This window comes from Enoplosus armatus, chromosome 4 (assembly GCF_043641665.1).
Source record: "Enoplosus armatus isolate fEnoArm2 chromosome 4, fEnoArm2.hap1, whole genome shotgun sequence".
In the NCBI taxonomy this organism is placed as follows: Eukaryota; Metazoa; Chordata; class Actinopteri; order Centrarchiformes; family Enoplosidae; genus Enoplosus; species Enoplosus armatus.
Window position 1 is genome coordinate 14,350,512 of NC_092183.1, and position 27,146 is coordinate 14,377,657.

The following is a 27,146-nucleotide window of genomic DNA, read 5'->3' on the forward strand; positions in this document are numbered from 1 at the left end:
CAAACTAGGCTCAAACCCCATGAGAACATAACTCAGAGCAATCACTGAAGTTAATACAAACAATACATGTCAGCGCTCATACCATGCATGATGTACTAAATGGCAGTATTCAAGGGATTTAGAATGACACATTTGGAGCTTTTCACATAAGTAAAATGGCAGGTGTTTGACCAAAAAGAAGCTCTGCGTTTGACATCAGTTGAGTGCAGACTGGCCAGACGAGTTTAAAAATTTTACCCAGCATTTTTCACCACAGCCAACACGTTGTGTGCGTTTCTTTAATGGCCTCTGGGACCCATTTTTTTCCAGTCAATTTCTGGTTTTAAAAAAAGGTACTTCTGAGTCACGTCTTCTCCTGCTGCAACTTCTGGCTCCTCCACCTGGTGTGGACATCAAACCAACAGATCTTGAGCACTAGTGAGTATACTAGCATTTACTTGCAGCGCTACATTCAACAGAAGTTTAACATTAAGCCAAATTTAACTCCATTTGTAAAACAATGGTGGGGTGAACTAGCAAGAACTGCATGTTACTTTAGTCAGCGAGTCTTGGCTACAAACAGCAGGGCTACTGGTGACAGTAAAGTGACAAACTCTGAAGTTCCAAAGAGACCAAGCTCACCCCAAATTGCACATTATGGCTTTTGTAGCCAAATAATTACATGAGACTTAAAGCTTTCAAAAGAACCGAACTGTCAGAGAGATAAATACAGAAAGCAGTAAATAATGGCCTTTTAGCCTCTTAGTGCCATTCACTGTCTGCAGCATGCTATGACTAATGTTCAGAATTTCAAAAGAGCAGAAAATAAAGAAAGAAGTTTATCCAGTTTTGTAGCAAACAGACCCTGTGGACATCAACAGTTTAATTGGAGAAAGTTTGGATTAAACTAACCTGATGTGTGGTTGTCGAACATAATCTTCTGACAGGGTGACTCCATCAAACAAGTTTTCATTTTAGCGCAAAACTGAGTGAGAAAAACAAAAATGCAGCCTAGCAGAGGGCACTTGCTGCTTTTACAGTGCACATCCACTGTGTTGTAGCTGATATCACCAAGTAACATGATTCATATCTCAGAGGTCTGTTCATGTTCAGTAAGACTGAACAGATGCAGAGCTCAGAATAGAGCTACAATGGCTGCACATCTGTACAAATCACAGTAAGTGACTATATGAAAATATTAGGCATGTAACCATGCAGTCACCTGACTGACACTATGACACATACTCCAACTCCAAGTTTAGTGATCAAAGTCCAGCATATGTGAGAATAAAGACTGTCTGTGTGTGTCTGTCTGTCTGTCTACATGTAGTATGTGAACATCACAAGATCTTGTATAAACCTCACCCTGACTGCTGAACACACCCTGAAGCTGAGTGTAAAGAAAGCAGACTTTGACACTGCTGTCAATAGGGATCTATGAGCCACCCTCTGGTATCAGATAACATTATCATTAAATATGAAACCGGTGACCTCTCCTTTGCAGCTGAGTGTACTTTCAAATTCCACTTTCATTTAGTTGATCACAAAACACAAAATATATGCATTACGGAGGTAGAAACGATATCGGTGCATATTCACTTCATGGCATACATTAGAGGCTTATATAACAGCTGAGTTCACTGGACTTTTCCTGCACATGATATCCTGAAGACAGTAGAAACAGGATGTAAAGCAGGAAGGACACAGACTGATGACCAGGTGTAGCAACACGAACAGCATAAACAAGTCTGACAAAAAAACTGCTCACAAGATAAGACGAGCCAACAAGTCAGAGTTATTTGCCATTGTACTCTTTTTTTCCCCGTAATAATGCTACCTTTTTTTTATCATTATTACATCAAACTATTTTCACAACACAGATCCAAAGCAATTTTTGCTCACCCACAAAAACCAAGCATCACTCATCAGTATTAACATTGTCAAACCAGTTGGGTCTTGTCAACAATCAATGCTGTTTCAACATCAACTGGTGCTGTTCTAATATAACGGCGTCTATGTACTACTATCATACATTATCCAGAAGGGTGGATGTTATACTATGCACAAACATTTAATGCAATGCCGTGGTTTTATGTTCACTTGGCTGCTACAAGATTTTAAACTGACATACACAGTATACAGTGCTGGATACTTTCAACAGATCTTACAGTTAATTTATAAGACAAAAAGGGAGTAGACTGTGATCTGGGCATGTTACTATATTATCACCGTTTACTACAAACAGCAGTAAAACACATTTATCTGAATCTCAGAACCGACTGTATGCAAACCATGTGGCGTGAGAATACGTTGACTTCATTGCTGATGAAGGGTTGGTTTAAATGCAATTATGTAAACAGAACATTTCTGATAAGCATACATTCATGTTTTAGGTCTGTTCTCGCAGAAGCCCTGGTCGACAAAGATTAAGACCACCTACGGGAGCAATCAGGGTTTAGACCTCAACGCTCATGACATTTCTTAGCACATCCCACATGTTAACTCTAGTTCAGACATGTTACAAAGACTCCTACACGACTGAAATTACTCTCAGTTTTCCACATTTTTGCGTCAACACTTTTTAAATCACCAGAGTAAGCTGGGGAAAAAAAAGAATTCTATACGTTATGAATAAATTGTAGCTTATACGGTTGAGCAATGAACCATGAAGCCCCAGTAACACTTGAGCTAAGCTCTGGAGCTCGATCCCCTGATCAACCTGGGCAGGGCAGAGGAGACCGACAGTTCGACCAGAGAGCCAGGCGTTCTTCACATTCCACACCTCGGCCCCAGGCAGCTCTGGCATGGGTATGACTAATGAGAGCAAGAAGGCCGCTAAGGTGTCAAATATAGCACCCTTTGAGGTGTTAATGGTGTTCATGTCCGATATACATGATTAGGAATTCCAGGGTCTGAAGAGCAAACACAAGTGGAATCCTGCCTCAAGCTTGCATAAACATCTGATAACATGATACATAAGGCAAGAACACAGTTTGCATGGAGTTGGATCACTAATCACTAATCACAGTTAGCACTGCCAATTAATATACTAACTGGAAACACCAACCAAAGCTGTAAACAAGGTAGCTCATAACACAAACCTCACTGCAGTCGGATCACCTGTGTAGAGCAGTGCAGGTAAGTTAACCTGTAGGAACTTGTTGCATTCTCTCCTCTGTCCCTCTGGAAAAACAGGGCTTCAGGCAAAGTCTGTATTTGTCTTAAAACAAGACATTTTAACTAAAACATCTACCAGAAAGTCATGTACCAACCACTAGCATTATGAGATGTTACTCAGGAGAGACAGATACAAGGTGATAAATGTGACAGTAATTAATAACAAGAGGATGAACAGTCTTGTGGCTAGGCCACAACTGCTGTAACTGCTGGTGGGCAATTGCGACCTCAATGATGCTCATATTTTACTTAAACCCAAGAGCAGTTTGCAGCTATAGAAAATGTCTTAAATATATCGGATGTGATTGCCAGACTTAAATCATACCAATTTCACACCAAGTCAAACATGTTGGGCAATAGTCTGCTCTGGTAAACAGACAATTCAATTAGGGATGGAAATCTTGTTTAATGTTACTGACATTCTAAAACAAAATGCAACCGCCTACTCAGACCAAAAAAAAATGTGAAACAAGAAAGAAAGACAACATAAGAGAGAAGTGTAAAACCAAACTGAAACTTAATTTGATATTTATTTTAAGTTATGCAGTTCTATGTAATTCAGTGGTTTAGCAGTGATGTGTAAGGAACTATATTTGCAGACTCACTCTGAAAAGTGATGACCAGGAATTTACTTGTGACAGGAGTGTCATATGCAGTCAAATGCAGGTTGAACGTGTTCAGTACAGCGTGTCATACAAGTTCCCAATATAAGAGGTTTATTAGAGTCAAATGGCTGTAGATTCACAGACGAAAATAAATTTGACAGAAATCCTTGCAACTGCTAATGAGAGCGAATTTAAATAAGGGGCAGGTAAAAACTGAACAAACTGCCAAGAGCCACTTGAAAGTAACTTCCACTCATTTAGACAGCTTACACCAGCATTGTTTCTCAACTCCACCTGTTTTAAAGGATACAGTTTAACTTAAGATAGAAATATATTTAAAGACATCTTGATGCTATTGAATACTAGGCACATCTATTCATCATCAGAAATGACTACCATGACTGTCAACTAAAAATGTGTGTGTTTCATATCTGTAGCAATTTGAACCTAGAGCAGAATATATAAATTCAGAGTCATCTTGTCCTACCACTATTTGACAGCAAGTAGTTCCACACCTGTCAGCTGCTGCTCACTGTAACTTTAATTAGAGTGCAGGAAAATACACATTGGTTATATTAAGAGCAAAAAAACAACAACAGACAAATGGCATTCTTAGATTGTAGAAACACTATGACTAACAACCAACTAGCTACACTGAAGCCAGCTAGTAGGCTAACAGCAAAAGGGACGATTTTATCAATTCTGATTCTCCGTTGATCAAATCCTGGTGTTGATTCTTGTCAAATTATTTGACTAAAAATAAACCAAACTACTTTACAAGAAAAATCACCTAGAATTCAGCAGATTTAATCTGCCATGAATAGTCATTTTACTTAGGTCATATTGCAAAACTGGAGGAATCTTCTCCAGTCAACAAATCAAATGCTAAGGTTTTTTGCAAGATCTAGAAATGTTACACCTTGGCTGGCAGGTTAACAGTTACATAGGATTGTCAGCAACATCACACTTTCACAACACTGCTAAAAGAAAATGGGCCCTGACAGACTAAACCAACCAAGCAAGAAAATCGTCTCCAAGGCAACCAGCCTACAGGTATAGGAAGCATGCTTAGCAGGACTTGCGACTGATTTTGTCCAGAACAAGAAAAAAAAAAATCAACTGCACTAGCGTAAAAAAACACCCACCCACACCAATAGCAAGGGTCTAAGCTCAGCAGTCGAATACCTAACATGTCCATAACTACGCTACAGACATTTGTATCCTTTGAGAGGAATGTCTGATGCCTAGAAAACAACCAGTTGCATAGCAACAAGTAGGACTGCAGAAAATGACTGTGAATCACACAGCGATAGATACAAAGCACAACACTGAAACACAAAAAAATGGATGAACAACATTCCCTCAAGGCAAGAGAGGACATTCTTTTCATTCACACAAGAGGCCTGCACACTTCCTTTCCTTGCAGCTCAACATGTGATTCACACATGCACACCACTAAAGGGTCTGCATGCTGTCCAGTGCTGCTGAGAGCTCCATGGAAATTTCCACTTTTACAAGCCTTTGCATCTGTTTGATAGGGCAGGAACAATACAGTGCAGCACACGACAGACTGACTGGAAACCTGAGCTATACATAGCTAAAGAGATAAAGTAGACATACCTATACAGAGATGTACCATAGAAATACTGTAGTACTGTATATTTCTTGTACATGGCTAGTGAATCTAGGACATAAGATTAATACCAGGTAGCATCTAAGACAAGTCCACTATTCCTGAAAACATGAGATTGGTTGCTCTATTGCCAATTTGGAAGTATTTGGGGCAGCTGAAATTTTGAACCACATCTATTATCAGTATCCAAGCACTCTTGCAACACAAGATCAGACCACTGAACAAAAAGATTTTTTTTACTCATAGACTAACGGCTGTGAGATCAGTTTCAGTATGTCCATGGCCGTAGTGATTAGGTCCACAGGACATTTAAGATATAAGACAAGACAGCTACTGAATATCAGAAGGGCTATTAAGTTCTGTCATCTCTTTGATGAGACTACACTGAGTAGATATCATATTCTCTGTGAAGGATGGCCATTTGTCCACAGTGTCTCCACATCTTCCTACTGCCTCCCTGGTGTATGCTGTGATACAGTCCAGCACCTGTGCCCTGGAAAATTGGAGACTGGAGAAGCAGACAACGTATGAATGATAAAAGATATTTTTAGAAAGAAGTTGGAACATATGAAAGGCAGCCCACCCAAAAAGAATTTGTGATGTTGTCTGCCAGATTGGTGCATTCATGTGCAACCGTAGTTAGTTTGTGAATTAATTGCTCTTTTGCATCAGACTTTGAATGCATCAGATGACTGAAAATGGTGTTGTACTCACCATCTGTTATTAAAAAGTATCATAGCTTTGCAGCTAAAAAAAAAGGTATCAGGGCTCACAGCTCTATATTAATAAATATTATTCAGTAATCCAGCAGTCAATCTGATTATCACATTAAAATAATTATTCTAATATGGCACTTGGATACAGTGAGCGACTCTGTGACAGAGACAACATCTGACTTCAACCCAGTTCTCTCATCTTGGCCGCTCTTCATATTTCGGCCTATCCCAGAATTCACATGTGTACCGACACTGCATGAAGCAGCCAATGGCAGGGCAGGGAGGAAATGGTCTTGGAAGGCTGTCAGGCAGGGAGCAGTGAATGACCATATATGGTAAAATCTGCAGTCAGCAGGACTAAGCAGCAGAAGCGGCAAAGGCAGAGCTAACCGAGCAGTATAGAGGTCTTGGAATACAAACTGACCAAAGTATGGGGAAAGACCATGGATATTATGCACACCCAGTGTATTTTTTTTGTGTGTAGAGACAGAGCGTAGCTTAGTTAGCGGCCAAACTGGTGTATGTGAGACAGAACAGAAATAATGTGTCACTGTGCACACACCCAGGCATTACTAACAGCAAAGGTTGAGCACTGGATGAATGGTGCATTGAAGGATTGAATCCAAATCAAACACACACTCCACATATGATCATTCTTTCTGTACGGCAGCGTTTGAAGCACTAACATGGAACATGCCTTCTACATTAAGCAGTGTACTATGTGGTACCATGGCTGTAGTCTAGGTAAATAGAAATAGACAAAAGAGGAAACCGAAGATGCTGACAACTGACAAAGTGACAAACACACAGTCAGCATGGAAAATAAAGATGCTGATGGCTAAAACAGGATAGACAGCACATATTTTTAATCAATTGCATACTTGGATGATCAAATAAGGGATTCTAGTTAAGGGATATAAATCACAACAACTGTAACGATTTACTGAGACTTCCCTTATGCGGAGCAGACAGAGAGGAATTATCAGGAATGTTTCGCTGAACACTTGCTAGCTGCTGCATTCACTCCCACAGCTTCCTTCATATGGAAATCAGGGAATAAATTAACAGGCATCCTGCTAAGAAGGAGAAAGGGGGAGATTGAAAGCATGAGGCAAGGGAATGACGTGTTGAGCTGGACATCTGATGCCCTCTCTATAAATCCCTGTGTTCTGACGGGAGGAAGCAACAATACTCATGGCTGTGCTGAGTCACAGCGGCCTGCCGCACCAACCTCACCCTTCTGAGTCACAAAGAGATGGCTCCATTGGTTGACTACTCTGAGGCTCTGGTCATGTCACAGACCAACCTTTGAACTCCAAGAGATACTTTTCCATCCATTTTCAGATGCACAAAATGATGACAAAGTGGGAGTAGAATGCTTTTTATTGAGGGCTCATAATTTTAATAATTCATTCTCCTGCCAATGTTGCATCACTACAACAAAGAGGGTGCACAGTTGCATATGGCTTAATTGTGAATGGGGAAGGAGCATCATCACACTTCTGCCTCCCCCCAATCGAAGTGTGGTAATGACAAAGGGCTGCGCTGGGAGTAAGCGTAGGACAAAGGCCCTGAGCAGCTGGCTGCCCAGAGACTGGGAGCAACACAGCATAGGCAGATGGGTTAGCCGGACAGATGCACCCTCACATTAGGGACGGGAAGGGGTGGGTGTGGGGCGTTTAGGGGATGTGTGCCCTAAACAAAAATGAAATGAGAACCAGGTGATTCAAACTGCAAATGTCCTTCAATAAAAGGTATAGAGTTTTATCCACAAAGCAGAGCTGTGTCTGACAGAAGCTCATGAAGTAAAACAGACACTTTGTACAGTTGGCACAATAACAAGTGGAAAAACATTCTGATATATTTACAAATTAGTTTAACCATTTTCTGATTAAGAGGCAACATTATGATCTTTTTCAATTCAGTTTATTAGAAATGAACTCAGGCGATGAGAGCAATTGTGTATTACTGATCCACTGCAGTGCACTCTAGTCATACCGTTTGCAAGAACAGACTCGCCCCACTTTTGAGACCTGCATTGCCAGCTGAGGCTATACTGAGATTTCCAGATGGACCTGCTTTGTCAGAAAAAAAATCATTTGAGACTACCATGGTGATAAATGCCAAAAATAGATGTTAAAAGACACAAATAAATTAAAAAAGGGAATGCCCACTAATTCAAGATCTGAAATGTTGTTCCTCATCCCAACAACTGACTTTCTCTTTATATGCTAAGCTGTAAAACTGGTTTGGTGGCAATACATACTGGTCTCATGGTACAAAGTAAAACATACATAGACAGCACACGATAATACTTAAATAACATGGCATTCCCCTTTCAGCTCCAGTGTCTCAATGCATGGCCTGTTGAAATGAAGAAAACACTATATCTGAAGGACTAGTCTGTGTCACACCCGCCAGCTTCTATGTGGGAAGATCTAAAAATCGAGAGAGCTTTTTTAATCTCTCACTTGAGGAAACTGCCCGAGGTTTACTCTGCACATAAAGACCTCAGTCTCTCACAATTTCTTGGTGCAGTAGTGAAAGTAGACTTTGTTCAGTAGACACACCATTACTGTACTGGGACATGGCATGCAGAGGGCAGCCCAGTCAAAAACAGACACAGCGAGGAGGGCAGGAGGAGTGTGAAAGCGGTTGAGCTTGCGGCCCACCTCCAGTACAAGCTCTGTATTGAATGGAGGTGCTGAGAGGTGTAAGCTGTGTGATGACAGGCCTAAGGATCCGGTCCCCTACGCCAGAGATCTCAGATGACATGGCAGTGTACTGTGTACACTAATTACAGACCCAGGCTAGATCTGTCAACAGTATTGCAGTACTTATGTCACTCACAGTGTCAGGACCTGCCACTTGGCCATTGCTTGGAGCTGCTAAACAGAAACACCAGCAGCCAGAAATTCACCACTATCAACCATAATAGCACCCAAGGGCTCTCTGGGGGACATGCCAGAGCCCCCTGTTGGATTCGGCCTGACCTCTATTGAACCTTAATTAGCCCAATTATGATAGCAGGGTTAAAACAAAAGGGAAGGACGTATTCACTCAGCTAACTTGTTTACAGCTACACACTCTTCAAATGCTGTCTTGCCCAACCCAAAAGTAGTTCTAGTTGGAGAGGAGCGATTCCTTATATGGATGCAAGGATCAGGAGACTGTTCGCTCCAGGGCTTTGGAGTAGTTTCTGTTGTACACATGAGGGTGCGTGAAACAGTCCGCTGGTAAACATTAATCCCAAAGTACACTGACATGAAGAGTCAGCAGTCCTGCTTGTAAGCGGTAATGTCTTCAATGCAAATGATTATTTACTGTACACAAAAGATGGGGAAAAATAAAAAAGAGGAATCAAGATTTTTAGTTCAACTCTCTACTTTTCAAGTGCTTTAGGTCTGCATTCACGTCATTTCAAGCATGATCCCTCAGAGAGCATGGCTTTTCTTCCCTTTAGACAATATTGAGATTTCCACTGAAACACCCCATCTAAAAATATCCCGCTGTAATTTGATCCACTTAAATCATCTGTAACAAAAACATCACATGCATAGCCACACTCGAACGACACACAATGCCTTTAAAAGGTCAGCATTACACCATTTCAATGTGGCATTTTTCTCAGAATAAGGTCAAAACATTACCTTCAAAACTGTTTTCTATCAGAACATTTTAAGTGATTGGCCCGATAAACACAACTATCAAAAAGCAAGACATTAAGATGGACACCACTGATCATTTATGTGGGTCTGGTGAAAATTAGTAATTAAACATTTCACTCCACAAACCTAAAGTTTTGGATAGGATACCATACTGAGAATGTTGTCATCCTTACAGCATTACCAGTAGTGGGGTCAAATGTGCCGTTTGTCCGGTTACTGATAAATAAAATCAAAAAGGGAATGAACATGTATTAAAAATGTGTCATTAAGGCACAAACTTAAGCCAAACAAAGCAGCTGATTTCACCTCAAGGCAAGTAATAAAAACTACAAAAAACACTGATTAACCAATGCATTGTTATGCACTCAGCATGTGCTACTGATGCAACAAAGAAGCAGTGCATATGCTTACACATCCAGTTTATCTCCATCTAGTTCTTTTAGAGGCCAACTCTGACTGATGTGTTCTGTCCAAGCACACAATCCAGTGCTTATCCACTGTGGTATTAATTACTACATGATATGCTGTGAACTTACCTTGTGAAGAGGGAGAACGAGGAAAGCTCCACCACCACTGGCCTCAATAATTATGGCAACAAACTTGGGGTTGACTGCACAGAAGGAGCTGTCCCATGTGACCCTTGACACTCGGATATCATCGTAGCATTGGTCATTCTTCGCCGCCTGGCCAAAGACGTGACGGAATTTGCTCTGCCGTACAACTCGTCTCATATCTGTGCAAAGAGGAAGGTTTAACATAGTTAGCAAATTAATTCAAAGATAACAAGTATACAGGATAGAGAACTGCAATATGAACAGGCACGTATATAGACTAGCTACTTGAAAGACTTGAGACATCCCATCCACAAAGCTGTTAGAACGGACTGAGATTACATGTGAGCTTTTTTCCACAACACATTCCCTTGGCAGATGTGTTTGACTCTCTCCTCTGAGAGTGTTTTCTAACAAACCATTACTACTCCCTACTTCCAATGGGTTTTCTGGGCATCATGGTGCTGACAATTTCAAAGAAAAGTATTACCAACACATGTTGCAGCTTGCAAATATGAATGTAACATTCTAGTTTGGAAAGGGGGTGATGATGTGGAGTATGATTGTGCAGCTGCATTGTTTCATTCTGTAAAAGGGAGTGCTGCTACTCTGACAGACATTTCTACATTTTGTTTCATTACTCTTAATTCCTCTGTTGGGTAAGAATACCAAAGACCAAAGATTTGCAACAAAACTAAACTGTAGGAACTTTCAGGGAAAAGTTGCCACGGTGTAAACTGGCCCCCTCAGCTGGACTCCTGCCACTCAACTTGTCAAGTCGCCAATGGCTGGTTTTAAAATGTAAGGCACGTCACCTGTTTCAACAGCCAATCAACTAAGAAAATTATCAATTTGTTTGAGTAACAGCTGTGTTCGTATGACACATGCCTTAAAATTTACTCAAATACAAATTATATCCAGCTACAAAAAAGCCTGAAAAGCCAGCAGGTGGTACAGAGAGGTACAGAGAGTCGCTGCTATGGAGACAACACACCGTCTCGTCTAGTCGCATTGGTGTAAACGGGCAGGTTTCAGAACGTTGCAGACCGGCGCACTCATCAACTCGTCTTGTCACGAATCTTTGGGTTAAATCCCCTTAACATGCTTTATATGAGGAACACTTAGAAGGAGCCAATTCCAAAGCAAAATAGGACGTACCCAACCCAAACAGAGTTGGTAGCTGGTTTAGCTAAAATCTTCACCAAGACAAGAATCTGCTGGCAGACAAGAGAGCTTTGGAAAACAAGCCTATTCAAAAGCTAGTGCTGTGCTTATAATAACACAGCGCTTCCAAAGATAATGGAAAGCTGGCCAGTTTCAGATAAATGACGAGAACCAATGTCTAACCTACAACCTAAAGAAAGACAAAAAAACTCTTAAGTAGTCTTGGTTTAGTGAAGCTCCTCGAATCTTTTTTTATTTTTTGACACAGCACATGGTAACAGTTTCCCAGCCTGAATCACCAACACGATAATATCACAGCACAGGATGTGGGATATGTTTTGGAGGTGGTTTTCCATTGTTTTGTGTGTGTGTGTGTGTGTGTGTGTGTGTGTGTGTGTGTGTGTGTGTGTGTGTGAGTGTGAGTGAGTGTGAGTGAGTGTGAGAGAGAGAGAGAGAGAGAGAGAGGGGGAAAGAATGAGAAGGAGCAAGAAACGCTTGTATAGCATGTTCCCGACAGGACAAGGATCACAACACAAGCAGGAAGTTCTTCCTGTAGGGATGTGGGAGTGTCCTAACACACAGCCCAACTCTTCTGTAAAACACGTCGGCCATTACAACTGTTTATTTATTATGTGTCCAAAAACAGATAGTGGGCTAAAAGACACATTTGTTCAAATTAGATAAAACAGTTAATGACACTTGCGCTAATCTTCCTTAAATTAAGGATTTTCACAGAGTTACATAAGATTCTCTAAAGCCTCCCCTAAATATATGTGGCTCAGAAGTGCATTTGTCGAGGAAACTGAATTTGATCACTCCGGGAAAGACTGACGCTGAAATCCTGGTAGATACATTATAGTTTAAAAAGACACTAAATTCATTTTGAAGACAAGAAATGAATACCCTGACAAAGATGTTTAAAAAGGTAATTATTCTCCAATTTCACAGCATGCCATTGGCAGCCAAGAAGCAGCCTTTTGTCACTGCTGAGAAAACCATACTTACATAATCAGTTACAATTACTTTTCAAGTATGCCAAAAATGGAAAAGAAGAGCTGTTCTTCCTTACAGTAGTCTGGGGCAACACACAACAAGGACAACTTTGTCATGAGGGGTGAGGCTTGTTTGCTTAGTTTTGGAGCTGTAGATTGTTCACATGTAGCTTCTATTCAAACCATATTATGTGACAAGACACTTAAGCTAGCTACCTGTAAGTAACAGTGCCAAAAAACTTGAGCACAAACTGCTGCTGCTTTCAGTTATTGAAGGTTTACACATGCTTACTCTGTTGATTGACCATGATTCTTTTAATTACAGATAATATTTACATATGTACATGATCATTTTTAAGCATTTCCTCTTATGCAACTGTTCTATAGACATACGGAAGGCAGCTTTCCACAGAATAGGCTGTCAGGTATGTACAATATCAGTAGAAAATACCAGCAATCCCAAATGACGAATTGTGTGTACCATAAACATTAGACAAGTTAGACGTGATTGTGCGTCTGCCCTCAGGTAGACATTCCCCTCTTTACAATACGCCAATGCTGGTGTGCTTGTGTATAAACTGATGCAGTCGTGAAAAGCCCTGGGTTATTTGAACAATCTACTGATTCGCCTGGCAAATGTATAACACAACTACGGTTAGTGGGACAGAACAGATTGAGACTTCAGCCAGCTTGCCACATAGCCTTGTTACCACCTAAAAGAATACAAACTTGCCTTCTTGTGTCTTTCAGTGTGCTGACCAACGTAGATGATTACCACCATTATCCCATTCTGCTGACACAGTTTTAAACAATGCATTGTCAAAGAGCAACCAATATATAATTATGTAATTATGTGGTCATCAGAAAACAATGAATGCGCAGTAGGAACCTCTTCAAAGTTTAAGACTCCAGTCTATATTGTATTTTCCATTTTAGCTTCCATCAGGGATATAAATTTCACATGCTGAAAATTTACGTTAAAAACCAAGATTTGTGTGATTCATGCTCTGTCTGACAATACTGGTCAAAGACTTGCAGCCCCATGAGGGTGACTGTTCAGCTTACCTCATTTGTCTCACATTTCATGATTCAATTAAGCAAATACAGGATAAAAAGCCTTTAAAATATGATATTGGGGAAAAATATTTCATGAGATTGAAAGAAAATTGAATTTGGCATATATCATAAATTGAATGATTGTCGAGTGCATGGCAGGCTAATTGTTTGCCGGTGCACGTGGTCAATTAGAGCTAGTCCATACTGGTTGTCTAATGGAACCATATGCTCTCTTGGCTGGAGTGACTACTCTTTCACTTTCCTAAAAAGGGAAGGCGTGAAAAAAGGGGGAGCTAAGCAATAACTGACTTATGAGGCCATTGCAGATTCATCACCAATTTAGTGGGCAGAGGAAAGAAAGGTAATCTCTTACAACCACAAGTATGTTGTGGCTATATTGGATTTAGGCTAAGATGTGAAAGTGTGCTTTTGACAAAGGGTACTCAACAATTATTTAGAATTACATAACTTGATGAGATATGTGTGTGGCAATGGGCCAGTACACATAATGAATGTGGTTACTCAATGCTGACCTCTGGGTATCCATCTGGGGGTTGAGTACCCCGACAGTCTGCATCACTGAAAATGTCTAATGACTGCTCTCTCAGGCATGCTGCTCTTTATGCTGGGTGTTATGCTTAGTCTTGTCTGCAACAGGCGAGGGTGACAGTAAATGAAACAGGCAGCAGCAAGAAAAGTAGTTGTCTCAAAAGGTAAAAATGAGAAGGGAAAAAGTAGTGCAAAAATTCTCTTTATGCCACTGGTAATTGTATGGGTGCTTGGTTGGCTGCAATCTGTCTCCAAGACATGTTTAGTAACACAGCTATGCTGCTTAGCAACATCAGGGAAATACCAACCCAGGAAAGAAACACAATACAATAGTAAAAAATACAAACTAATTACTTTCTTACAATGTCAAAATACAAACAACTATTAAACTATGCTATATATCCACATTTGGAATTCTTGCAAAACCAGACAAAATTTAATGGAGGTCAGGTTTCTCTACAAGACTTTAGTCTGGAAAACATCCATTGACAATGGACTACGCTGCGCAGCTGGAAGCCAGACCAATCAGCAAATTATTGGAAGAGGTTTAGATGATGATGAGAACAAGCTGAGCTGTATTTGGAGTTTTTACTGAGCACCGAAGCACTGCCTCTCAACCACTGAACCTTGTGAGGAATTACTTAGGCGTTATATAAAATGAAGCATGACTGCATGGCCTATTTCTCACCTGAAATGTAAACTGACTTAGGCGGACTATTTAGGTGAAATTTGACAATTTCCACACAGGCACCATGTCTTTCCATGGTGGCAAAACTCAATCTATCAAGTCAGGTGCAGTACAGTTTCACGATGGTGTCGCTAATCATCAACAAGGTAATTTCTACTGATGAAACCCACACGTAAATGCTTTTCTTAACACAGAGTGAGCAGTGAAACTATCCTGCGGCTCTTGGCTCTGTTAAAATGCAGCAGAGTAGTACATTGTTTGATGCAGGAGAGCTTTATAAGATGTGTTGTTTTATCACAATAGTGTGACTTGCCCAGACAAAACCATCACTGCATTCTTGAGGTCAGTCTGGGCTTGCAAAAAGATCCCCAGTCACAGTATCCTGTAGCTCTACAACAGCAGGAAATGTTTAATACCATAGAGTGTTTTTTTATGTTTTTTTTTAAGAGTTTACTTGTGGTGGTGGGTGACGCAGGGTGTGACGGGCAGGTTCAGTAATCAATTAGTCAAACAGGGCAGGCACAACGGACTGATGAGTACAGTCATATCTGCAGCAACAAACACTCGATAAACAGCAATAGCATTAGTGGGCCGCCCAAGTAGAAGCTATGTATGGGAAATGCTAGGCCTGGGCAATAAACCAGCAAGCATGTACCAGCAATAGACACTTCATCAACAGCAATAAGAAAACTGTTTGATAGTTTCACTTAAACAAGCAACACTTAAACAAAACAACGTTCATAAACAGCCAATTATATCCCCTGATAACGGAGCTGCTACGGGTGATACGCCAGTCAACAACCAATCATTTAACAGGTGTGTTGTTCGGTCGCACCATCGACATGGGACATGACAGAAACAGTGAGTGAGAAAGTGAGTGCAGACAGTGAGGAAAGCGTTAATATGAAAGAACAGGTCAGCTCGCGAGTCTAGTTTCTCTTTCACTTTCTAAAAAGTGTGGAGATGAAAGAGGTCTGGCAGATTCACAGCAAATTAAATTGGTTAAAGTGGTTACATTCCACCAATTTTCTCCTGATCTTTATTAAAATAGGCCATTAAAAGTAGTCAATAATTATCTATATTGGCTGAAATGAAATATAACATAATATATTCAGCTATATTTCCCAGCCCTAGAAAACACTGTCATATTTTACAACTGTTAACAACCAACCACTGTGAAAATAACAAATCAGGGCTACTTCTGTCCCAATATACCCAAGATGATAGTTATGTGACCTATGATATAGTCACAGAAACAACAGTCAATTAGTCAACTGCATTATCCCTTAAACTGACTTGTGTTTTCACAAAAGTTGAAAATATCCAAGAAAAATGACTTAACAAAACTAACGTTTCAACAGTGTTAACCAGATTGACTCATAATTGGCTGTGCTTGTGTACAACATGACAGCCATCTTGGATAAACAAGATTGCAGACACTGGATATGAAACCTTTATGCAGAGAGGCTTAGGCTATATCAGTGTACATGCTGTAGGTCAGAGCAGGATGGGTGGGGTTGCAGCTGATTACGCAACACTGGATCTTGGTGAGGAAGCCTTGTTGTGCGGTAGTGGTGTCTCCTGGCAATCCTCTTACAAGATGATATCACCATTTCACCATTTCTTAGACACTGGATGCTCACCGTTGTTAGATTTAGCAGCCATTCCCACTGATACATGTGATAAAACAGAAAAGAAAGAGATAACATTAGGGTTCATTTTTGCAGGACAATCATTTAATTTTACAAGGAGCATTGTACCCGCACATAAACCAACTACTGTACTGCTCAAGTCCTGGACTAGGACTCAAATCAGACTCAAGCTGAAATGCTGATAACTCAACACAAACCTGGAATCATTTTTAAGACTCAGGACTCAATCACCGGAGACCTTAGAGGTTCACATGACAGGACTTGTGTTGAGCCTCCCAGGCAGAACTTCCTCAAAAGGTTTCAAACAAATCTCACCACAGATCCTAACCCCGCCATGGACAAATGCCAAACCAAAAACTCCCTTATCCAGCGGGACTCTTATGTAAGAACATCATTATCCCTTACCTGCACCTGGTGAGCCGAGCCTGAAACTAGTAAGCCTACAAAGAGACCAGGCACAGCAGGAAATTAAGGTGAATGCTTGTGTGGCCAGCTTATGGTGGTTGGGCACCAATTTCTACTTGTTATTACAGACAATTTAGTTGCCAGTAATATGTAAAATTGCTGAAAACTTGACAAGCATAGCTGTCCTGGCAGCAATACTGTCTTTGATTTTAGTGAAGCAAAGGGGCAGCTGGACCAGGCTGAGGTGTTTGACAGTGCTTTGTGTACAGCTGAAGTCAATCACCACAGCGGAAGTGATCTGATTGTGCAGTCAAAATCAAAGCATTAAATATGTCACTTCTGTTCAAAAATATGTTTGCATCTACATGGCTCTGTGCAGTTCAAGACTATAACCTGTTCTAAAAACTTATGAGGCAACACAAATTAGCAAACATTATACTACCCTAAATATAATTATGCAGTTTATTTAGAGCAGGGGTGCCCAATACGTCGATCGCGATCTACCGGTCGATCGCAAAGGTAGTGTGGGTAGATCGCATGGCATTAAAAAAATAGACGTCAGCCTATCATCCATCCTCACTATGAAATTTGTCACTTGATTGACATACAGGGCAGCCAGTCTGACATCTGATCTTTTCTGACACATGGGTCACCACGCATGCGCGTACAAGCGCGCCAAGTGCGGCAAAATGCATCCCTGGCTGATTCAATTCAGTGCAAGTCATCAGAGTAAGGTAATGACAAAAAATGTTATGAGTTATATTGTGCAATATGGGTTCATGCAGTTATGCAAGGTACACCAACATATATTGTGCATATAAAGAATACTCAATATATTTTAGAGTGTGACTGAGTTAGAGTTTTTGTGGTAACATGTAGGACTTAAAAAGCAGCACACGGGAACCAGAGAGGCAGGGTTCTTATGCTGAAAACTAGCAAAGGCCTTATCCAAACGGCCAACTTTCTGTTAGACTTATGTGGCTACCACAAAAAGACCAGAAACTAATACGGAACACAGACATTCCCAGCACGAAAGACATATCTATAAATAACAACCACTAGAACACTTCCTCATCCAGTGGCACACACAGTAATGAATAAGTTAAAATGAAAACTGAACAAGAAAGTGACATTTTTATCTGTCAAATGACAAAAAGGACATTCATAAAACAGAATGACCTCCAAATAACTGCAGGAGCTAAATTAAAGAGTCAACACTGAATCCTGTACAGCAATTATTTATTATTCAGTTTTTATGACCCATCCCCTTTCCCAAACATTAACGTCATAATGATCATGGCTGACTATGCATGCAACAATGTCAGCAGGGGGTGTGCTGAGGCAGTAAAGGGCTGGCACCAGTTTGACAGCCCCAGACATACGCTAGAGAGAGACACAGACACACCTTGGGGAAATGCTATGCTACTGACACTCTCCTGAGATTTACAGTTCACTGATCCAGCCCTATTTCAAGCAAAAAGACCACCTTATTGCCTCCTGAGCCAGCAGAGCTGACCCTGATGAGCAGAGACAGGAGGACCCCAGAGCCTGAGGAAATGACCAACAGGAAATGGGACCAGTGTGACACAGTTTTTAGTGTCCTTCTCTGCATTCCTCATTTACATCCGACAATGCTGTTAAGGAAATGTGGGTCTTATGGAAAATTGAGAGCTATACTTCCATTTCATTGGTTATTCTGACCAAACTTTAAGACGACAAAGATAATGGCAGTCTTGTCATGTGTCAGTAGTATCAAATAATAGACAATCCTACACTTTAGAGACACAGTTAGGAGATGGTATGAAAAGGAAGGTGATAATGGAAGAATTTAGGTCCTTCATGCTCGTCGTTGAACTCACTGTTATGCCAAGGAGGGTTTCCCTCTCATGTCTACCTCACAGCCTCAGTTCAGACTGCTGCCTTCCATTAAACCAAAGGGAAATTGTTTTGCTCTGACATAAGACTGCAAAATAGCTACAGAGAGGAAACAAGTATAAAAAAAAGAAAAGCTTTGTGAGGGCTCATGTTTGGTCTGTGTGCCACAATGTCATTCCTAAAAAATGTGTTCTTACTGGAAGAACAAACACCTTTTCTGTCACTTAATCCAATGCATCTCAATAACCGAGCACTAAGATCAATGTGCTACTGAGTCATCACAGGTACCTACAACTGGGACATCTACCATCTACCCTTTGGAAATCGACTGTGTATAGATTTTGGAGCATGTGCATAAACATGTAAGACAGGAGACATTTATTGCTGCCTATCCTTGCAACATTCAGTCATGTTCACACGTTACAATTAAAACATGGGGCCACCCCATTCTGTCAACAGCTATTTGCACTCCAACTGGTTTCTCGTCGACAGGACAATAATATTACAACATATGAACAACACATTTTTGCCTCACCCTGAAAATAAAGACACAGCGGTAGGAAAGAAATTGTTTACAGAGAAGTCAGGAGACAAAACTTGGGCTTCAGTTCCAAAAGAAATGTCTGGACAAGGATGAGATTTACAAAACTGCTTACCTACAACACTTGAACAATAAGATCCCCACTATGGAAGATAACCAGCCTAACCAGGATTAAAAGTCAATGCCTAATACGGCTCTGTGAAACCCAAATATAATAGCTTATTCTGGACAATGGGCAATGCAAAACAAGAGTAGGCAATGTTCACACATATATTTTCACCATCCTTGGTGTTGGGGTGCACAACTGTCCCTGATGCTCAGTGTTTCATAGTGTGCTTGGTGACTGAGATGTGACATAACATGAAAATCCCAGCCACAAATCAGGATGAGCTGTGTAGGAGAGGGAGGGGCAGAAGAATTAGAGCAGAATTATGACAAAGCCTAAAGAGTCTCCACAACACTGTAATTTTAGAAAAATACAGTATACTGAGCACTACTTTATACTATATGTGGATGAAAGTATCTCCATTACTGTTCCAGAAGCTTTTATCATCCAACAAGGCCACTATAAATACTTATGAAATTATTCTTCTGAGGTTGTATTGACTGCAATTTTTACAGAAAACAGACTCGTTTCTCACAACAGGTTGAGCTTGACAAGGCAGCAAAAAACCCAGCAGTCCTCCCGCAGCCTAAGGTGCATCCAGAGACAACAACACTTCCAACCAGAAATTAAGTAAAAAACACAAAAAGGACTAAAACCACTGTTTGACTAATGGATTAAACAACACGACTGTTTCAACACTAGTTAAATATACAAACATGGTGGCTGCTGCATGTGAAATGACACTTAAAACAACAATATGCATCTTTTGACTGCGACACATAAGTATTTTCCTGTGTTGGTCAGTTGTCTCACTTGTCAAGTTCATCACAGTTGTCTCATTTTGAGCCAGTTATCTTGAAAATGGCATGTATTCTAAAGCTGAGGTCACTGGCATGCATAAAGCCCTCTGCGGATACATGCAATTAGCAAATAAATCAAGGCTCAACCATGTTTCTCAACAGGCCTTATCTGCTACATGTTTAGTTTCGCAAGTCCTTTGTTTGTTGTTATTGCTGACTTCCCTGCAATGTGGCCGCTAGCGTCATCTTGGTAGCCACAGTCCAGGTCACTGCTGGCCATGCATATCCTGTAAAGTACATCCCTTCAACAAATGGCAGGCTAATATGCCTACAAAACAAGGGGGAGGCAGCATGTGATGAATTTATACACTTTCTACAGTATTGGTAAATTATTTTCAGAATGTTTCATATTGTAACTTTAGAGACAGCCATTAATGGTCACAGACTTTTCTTTCCCACACTTTGCTACCCATGCCACCCCTCGTCGCCGCCGCCACACACACACACACACACACACACACACACACACACACACACACACACACACACACACACACACACACACACACACACACACACACGTGATGTCGCCTCAGTGCTCCCCATACACTGGCTGCCTTTTGCCTTTTGTCACCAAGACCACATGAGACGCCACCTAAATCCCCTTCCTGTAACCAAGGCCACGGACCACCATTGTAATCAGATTCCAGCTACATTCCAGTGCTTTTAGCAACAATGAGATAAGGTGCTGTTTTTTCACCCCTCTCCAATCCCAAGTGACCATGCAGCCTGTGCTCTGCTCAATTTAAATACTTCTGGATCACAATACATTACGCACCAGTGTTTCAAGGAATGCTATTTTATACTTCGTAGAGGAAATGAGTTTTGCAGACACAAGAGCAATGTGACTTAAAGTCCAATTCAGTGGTCGGTAACACATAGACAGAACCAATTACCAGTTTAAAATCAAATTCCTCACAGTAGGTAAAGGTTATGCACATGCATCAATAGCATGTAGTGTGTCAGACATTTACAGATGAAAAGATTAACACCAGAGATATGATGAGGTTTTGCCAACTTCCTCATTCCAAAACAGGAAAAACAGACTCCTTCGATTCAGACAAAGGAAACATAAATGTGTCAGAAAATATCTGTATGTTTAGTGTGACGCTGAGCATGCCTTAAACTGTACTCCAGCAAAAACCACCTTCCCCCAACTCTATCAATTTCTGTGCTGTGAGATTTAAAAGACTAATTCCTAAACTTCTTATCCGACTTAAAAGTCAAGATTTAAAAAGCGACCACTTTAAAATCCTATAAAATTACTCTCAACAGGAAAGGCTCTAGTTTGTGGGTAGGGTTACTTTTGTATCTACAGCAACACAAACTGAACACATAACCTAAGTTTTCACTTGCACCCCTCCTGCCAGGTTATCACCACGACAAGAGGACAAATGCAAAAACCCTGCCTATTGTTCAATATATAAAAAGTAAACTCCTACATATTACAGCCTGAAAGTACAAAGCATGTGCCTTCCTCTTCCTGATCAGCTACTTCCCCCTCCCCCAGTGAGCAATGCACAAACCACTGCTCCATTTCAACAGATGTTGTCAGCTGTGGTGGGAAAGACCAGTGGAAGAAATAGTATTAGTCTGTGTGCATCTGCTGGAATTGCTTAAGAGGAGGTTTGTTAAAAACAGGAGAGGCCATCCGAACTTCATCTTTGATTGAGATTCCAAGCAAAACAAGCAACGTATTTCTAAAAAAAAAATAGGGGGGGGGGGGGCGCACATACAGTTTACACTATATGATGATAATGATTACAGACACCTAACAAGCTGAGGTTTATATATTTAACATTTAATTGAGGCTTATTAAACCAAAAGTATTGGCTTGTTTTCTTAAAATGTTGTACTAATAATTCTACGGTTATTTGAGCATCTTCGTACAAAAAACATCCGCTGTCTGTGAGCTGTGTGTCTGCTTTCTACTGTGTAAGCAATTAGGGGCACAGAATTAGGCATGTGATCCTCTTTATCACCAGGCTGGTCTAAACAAACAAACACACTAATATGCTAAGCAGGTGGTTGGTTAATGAGATGTTTCTTCCCACCTGTCCTCAGAAAAACCTACTGGACATCTTGTCTGGAAAAAATAAATTTGGAGCACATCAAATCCATTATGTAAATCAAAAATCTGTTTTGAATTTCAAAGTCGTGGCATGTCATTCTGAAAGTTTCTGGCAGAAAGTCCTCTTGAAAGCGTGGACTGAGATAACATCTTGCATGGACAGGACTGGACACAGACTGAGGTATGTCAGACATGTTAAAAGAATGTAATCTTTGAGTCCAACTGAGATGCAGAGGCCTGACTGAATATTTAGCTTCTTTCCACAAGATGTTGATTATTCCAGCAGACTGATTTGAGAACTAACTGTAACAGGAGATATCAAACTACTACTAAGCTACTTCCTATCTAATGTACACATTCCTTAGTCCAGGAAACAAAGCCCAAATCTGAACCACTATTTCTTAACAATTTCAGCACAATAATGAACAGTGACTTGAGATGGCCAGCAGAGAACAGCTGGACTTAGCCAGACCTCCATCAGCACTGAAGAAATGAAATGGATATGTTGGATAGTGGATATAAATCTTAATGATCTTCCTAAAACCAATTCAAAATGTTAAAAATGCACTCAAGACTTCACTACAGCCCACACCAGCATGCCTTGCAGCAGTTGATAGGAACCAACACTCCCTCACATCTCATGCTTAGTTTCCCTCTGCTTCCTGACCCACTTCCTCTCTCAGCCCAGCCATATGAAGGCAGGCTACGCACTTCTAAGGACCTTGTACTGCAGCACAACCAGCAGAGGTTGATGCGTCTGGAATGGTTAACAAGCCCAAACACAGCTGTAGTCCTGTTGACTGTCGACCCTGGGGTCGCTCTGTCAGCCTTCGTCTGCTCTGCATCCCACAGCGTGTCTCAGTGAGGGAAACTCCTGCAACTTAAAAGCTGATTACACATGGAAGCTGAGTAACCTAGCTCAAGACAGGGGCCAAATATGCAAATCATGCTGCCCTTTTGGCACACTAACCAAGGCCATTACAAATCAAACTGCCCTATTGTCATGAGCAAGCAAATGAGCCAGTGGTGGCGTACAGACAGAGGGATCACACAAAGGACTACTTGGGTCAACACCCAGCCACTAGGGCTTGACTAGAGAGACTATTTACGACTGCCATGTGAGGAGGGGAGCGCCATCAGGTCTTCAATGATCTCCCTACAACCTTCAGTTTTGGATCAATTTTCAATACACTGCTTTCCCAGAATGGTGTTGGTATTTGAGAATCACATTACTCGCAGCTCCAAGGCAGACCCAGGTAAAATTTTAAGGGCGAGGCTAAAACAATTGTATCAATTCATTGATTGATTGAGGGGCAGAAAATCAATATGATTGTTCTGGTCGTTTTATCAACCAAAACTGCCAAATACTCTCCAAATCCTGCAACTCAAATGTGAGATTTTACTGCTTTTCTCTGTTAATTGAATATGTACTGGCTCTGGACAGATAGTCAAACACATCAAAATCAGATCAATCAATAATGAAAATAATCTTTAGTCACAGCCCTATTTATGACACTGCAAGACTAATTTTCCTTGCCAAAACATTCATTCATGTGCAAAACCCCATTTAATTGGTATGGTCCAGTTGTGGAGACTCTAAATAAAATATTTAGATAGCTCACACTAATAGGGCGATAAAGTGCTGTTGAATACAAGCAACACTTACTAGTATATAATGTACCCTATCTAAATTTGGCTTGAACATAATTAAACTAACCCTTTGTTTTGCTGTAACAGGAGTATAATTTAAAAGCAGCAGTCACCATAGTAAGTTATTGATGGACTCAGGTGCAGTAACTCGATATTTCTATGTCTGCCCTCATCAACTATAACTAACTATTAGAGAAGGTTGCGGTGGTGAATCTATCTGCACAGATTCTGCATAATTTCATACCAACGACTCTCCACGTGTTATGACCAAACAGGCAGAGCAGGTGGAAGACAGTGATTATGCATTTGGATAACATTTGTAGTCGCTAGCATGGAAGCAGCGATCGCTCCTATGCTATGACTCTTTCCCATTTATCTTCCACACCAGTGTGTTAGTGGGTCAAATCTGAACCTTCTGGATGAATATTGCGACGGACACCGGATTTGAATCAAAGAGGGAAAATTTGCCGAAAAATTGTCTCTGTGAATGAAGGAGTTAAATCTAGGATACTCTTGTGTTTGGAGCCCATTGTTCAGTTTGAGACTCTATATTAACAGTCAGGATGCCAGCGGCCAGGGCGCGGTTGATCTGCCTGCACCTCCGTGTATGTGGATCTATGGTTTCGGAGATAAGTTTTGCTGCCGCACTATGGTTAACGTTAGCTACCCCACCCCGCCCAACAACGTACAACAGCACATTTTCATGTGGCCAGTTATCCACGAAACCCACCCAACACCAGGAGGAACAAAAACCTTTCCTGAAAACAGTAATTTCTTTGGTTATCGGTGATAAAGTTTTTGGCATTGTCAGTTAACCGCCGTTGAAGGCTAACATTGTGCTAGCTAAAAAAAACTGTTCACATTCTACAGACTATCCCGATTCATTTTAGCTAGCGCATGCACTTTCCTGTCTGGATGGCTATAGGTGGACAAACGAGCGTTACGTTAAAACACATTTAATAGGGGGGAAACAACCTAACAGATTATAAACAATCCACAGAATCTTTACCCTACCTTCTGAGAGGAAAATGAAAGTATTCCCGAAAGCTGAATGATATAACACAGCCCAACGCGTATCCCACTTGATTCCTCCCTCAGCCGGAGCCGCTGCTGTGCTGACGCCACTCGCTCTGTGTGCTCTTTCCCCACTCTGCCGCTAGTCCCGCCCCCTCGTTTGGCTTGGCGAGCCCTGTATGGATCAGCGGCCTTTGACGGACAGCTCCAACAGCCAACCAGAGCGACATTTTGGATAATAGGGCACAGAACTCACGCCTTCTTCAGGTTCCCAGTTAGAGAAAATCACCATCAATTGTGTGTTTATGTTGGCTGTATGGCGTTTTAATCTCCTGTGGTATTATTGTGATATTCCTATTATCTTTTTAAAATCTATTTATCATTATCTCCCTATTATTTCATAATAATATCGTGTATTAAGGCATACTTTTACTTTCTCAAATTATACAATTTCTATATCAATTAATAGGATTTATGTGGTTCATTTTTGGAAGGGTAAACAAGTGCATCCTACTTACTCATCTGACCACATTTAGGAACAACTAAATGAGCCAAGAGGACCAATATATAAAAAAAAATCAGGGTGAGGAAATAATAATTGGGTAGGTAGAGTGTGTGTTGATGTGTGTATGTGCAATTGTGAGTGAGTTGGGGTAAATGTGTGGCTACTAAATATAAGGATATTAACTCAAGTGTATGTGTCTGGTTCTATGTGAGAAAGTAATTCCTTGATCCACTTTTTTTTTTGCAGGTTGCTCTAATAATCCTAATAATAATGAAAACAATAGTATACAGTTTGTAATAGGCAGTGAAGCAATGGAACGTGCTTTTACAGTATTACTGCTCTACATTTCATTTTGTAATATTAAAAATATTTTTTAATTCTCCTGAAGAACACAATGTACTACAAGTGTATTACAGCACCACAAGATGGCGGTATTTCACAAATCCAGAGTGGTGCAGATTTTTGACAGAAGAAAACAGCTGTGTTCCATCATCCAATTTATTTTTTCTTCACCCTCCTTCAGTCTTGTAGATGAGGGTTGATGCAAGTGTTTGTGGTGAATCTGGCAGCCCAAATTCTCATGGTTCATAGACCAGGAAGCAGACTTCATTGGTTAACTGTCTTTTCAATAACAAATTACTCACTAATTCATTAATTAATTAACCCCAATGTGTTCTGCACTATCCACAGTTTCTACTCATGTAATACTACTCATTATATTTATATTTATATCATATTTATATATTATAAATATATATATATATATATATATATACACACACAGAAGGCTAGATTTTACCCTTACCTTTTCTCATCGATGGCTTCCTCTCGACTGCCTTGTCTGGGGATTTCTGAGCTGAGTCGAAAGCTGCTTTCATCTGTGCCACCTTCACAGAGTGGGCCTGCTCATCTGACTTGACTTCTGCTGGCTTTGGCCGTTCCTGATGCTGCAACTTTTCATGCAGTTGAATGGTCTCCTTTATGAGTTCTGAGACAGGCCTGGGTTTGGGGGTGCTTTGGGATTTATCCCTCTCTGAGACACTGTCATCTCTCTCTTTGTCACGTTTTTTAACAGGCTGGTCTGGCATCTTATCTTCTGTGTTAAGTCCCATATGAGGATCCTGCTTCATGCCTACTGTGACCTGGTGGCTTTCCTCTGAGATGGCTGTGCTGGCTACAACCAAAACCGGTGGTGCAGCAGTAACCTCAGTGGAGTCCTTCACTGTCTTCCTCCTCACAGATTGAGCATCTGAGCATGCAGAGCCAGATAACTGCAGATCTGCTTTGATCTCACTGCCAGTCTTAATTTGTAGAGGTGGCCTTACAGCACTGGTGTCTGTCTTCTCAGCAGCAAGTAAATGACATGAGTCTGCAATCTGACCATCACTTTTTATGGGTGGAGACTTCACATCAGACACTGAGGAAGGTGCAGATTCCTCAGCGATCAATACACTCACCTCACATGACGTTCTTTCATGTGAAACAGCTGATTGTAAGTTGTCTGAGGGCAGACTTTTAGATATCTCCACACCGTCATTGACTGAAGCATCTTTTGAGTTGATGATCTTCTTCGAACTCTGGCAGTCAGCAGCTTTTGAATAATGTGATTTTGTGAGTGAGCTCTCACACATAGTATTTCCAATCAAACAAAGTACATCTGAGGTCATACTGTCAGCAGCGTCTGTCTGT

The 27,146-nt window shown here is 40.9% G+C and overlaps 1 protein-coding gene across 2 annotated transcripts in view; it reads right to left on the bottom strand.

Moving 5' to 3' along the window:
• The window catches only part of coro1ca (coronin, actin binding protein, 1Ca), a 34,515-nt gene extending 9,467 nt beyond the window's left edge, over positions 1-25,048 (bottom strand). The window contains exons 1-3 of one of the 2 annotated variants that reach the window (XM_070903620.1): positions 24,953-25,048; positions 16,422-16,448; positions 10,315-10,511 (exon numbers count right to left, since the gene is read on the bottom strand). In XM_070903620.1, coding sequence (XP_070759721.1) covers positions 10,315-10,511; positions 16,422-16,443 — 219 coding nt within the window. In that variant the 5' untranslated portion in view covers positions 16,444-16,448; positions 24,953-25,048. The remainder of the gene's footprint in view (positions 1-10,314; positions 10,512-16,421; positions 16,449-24,952) is intronic. The other variant, XM_070903621.1, reaches the window with a different exon arrangement.
• Positions 25,049-27,146: the final 2,098 nt, after the last annotated feature.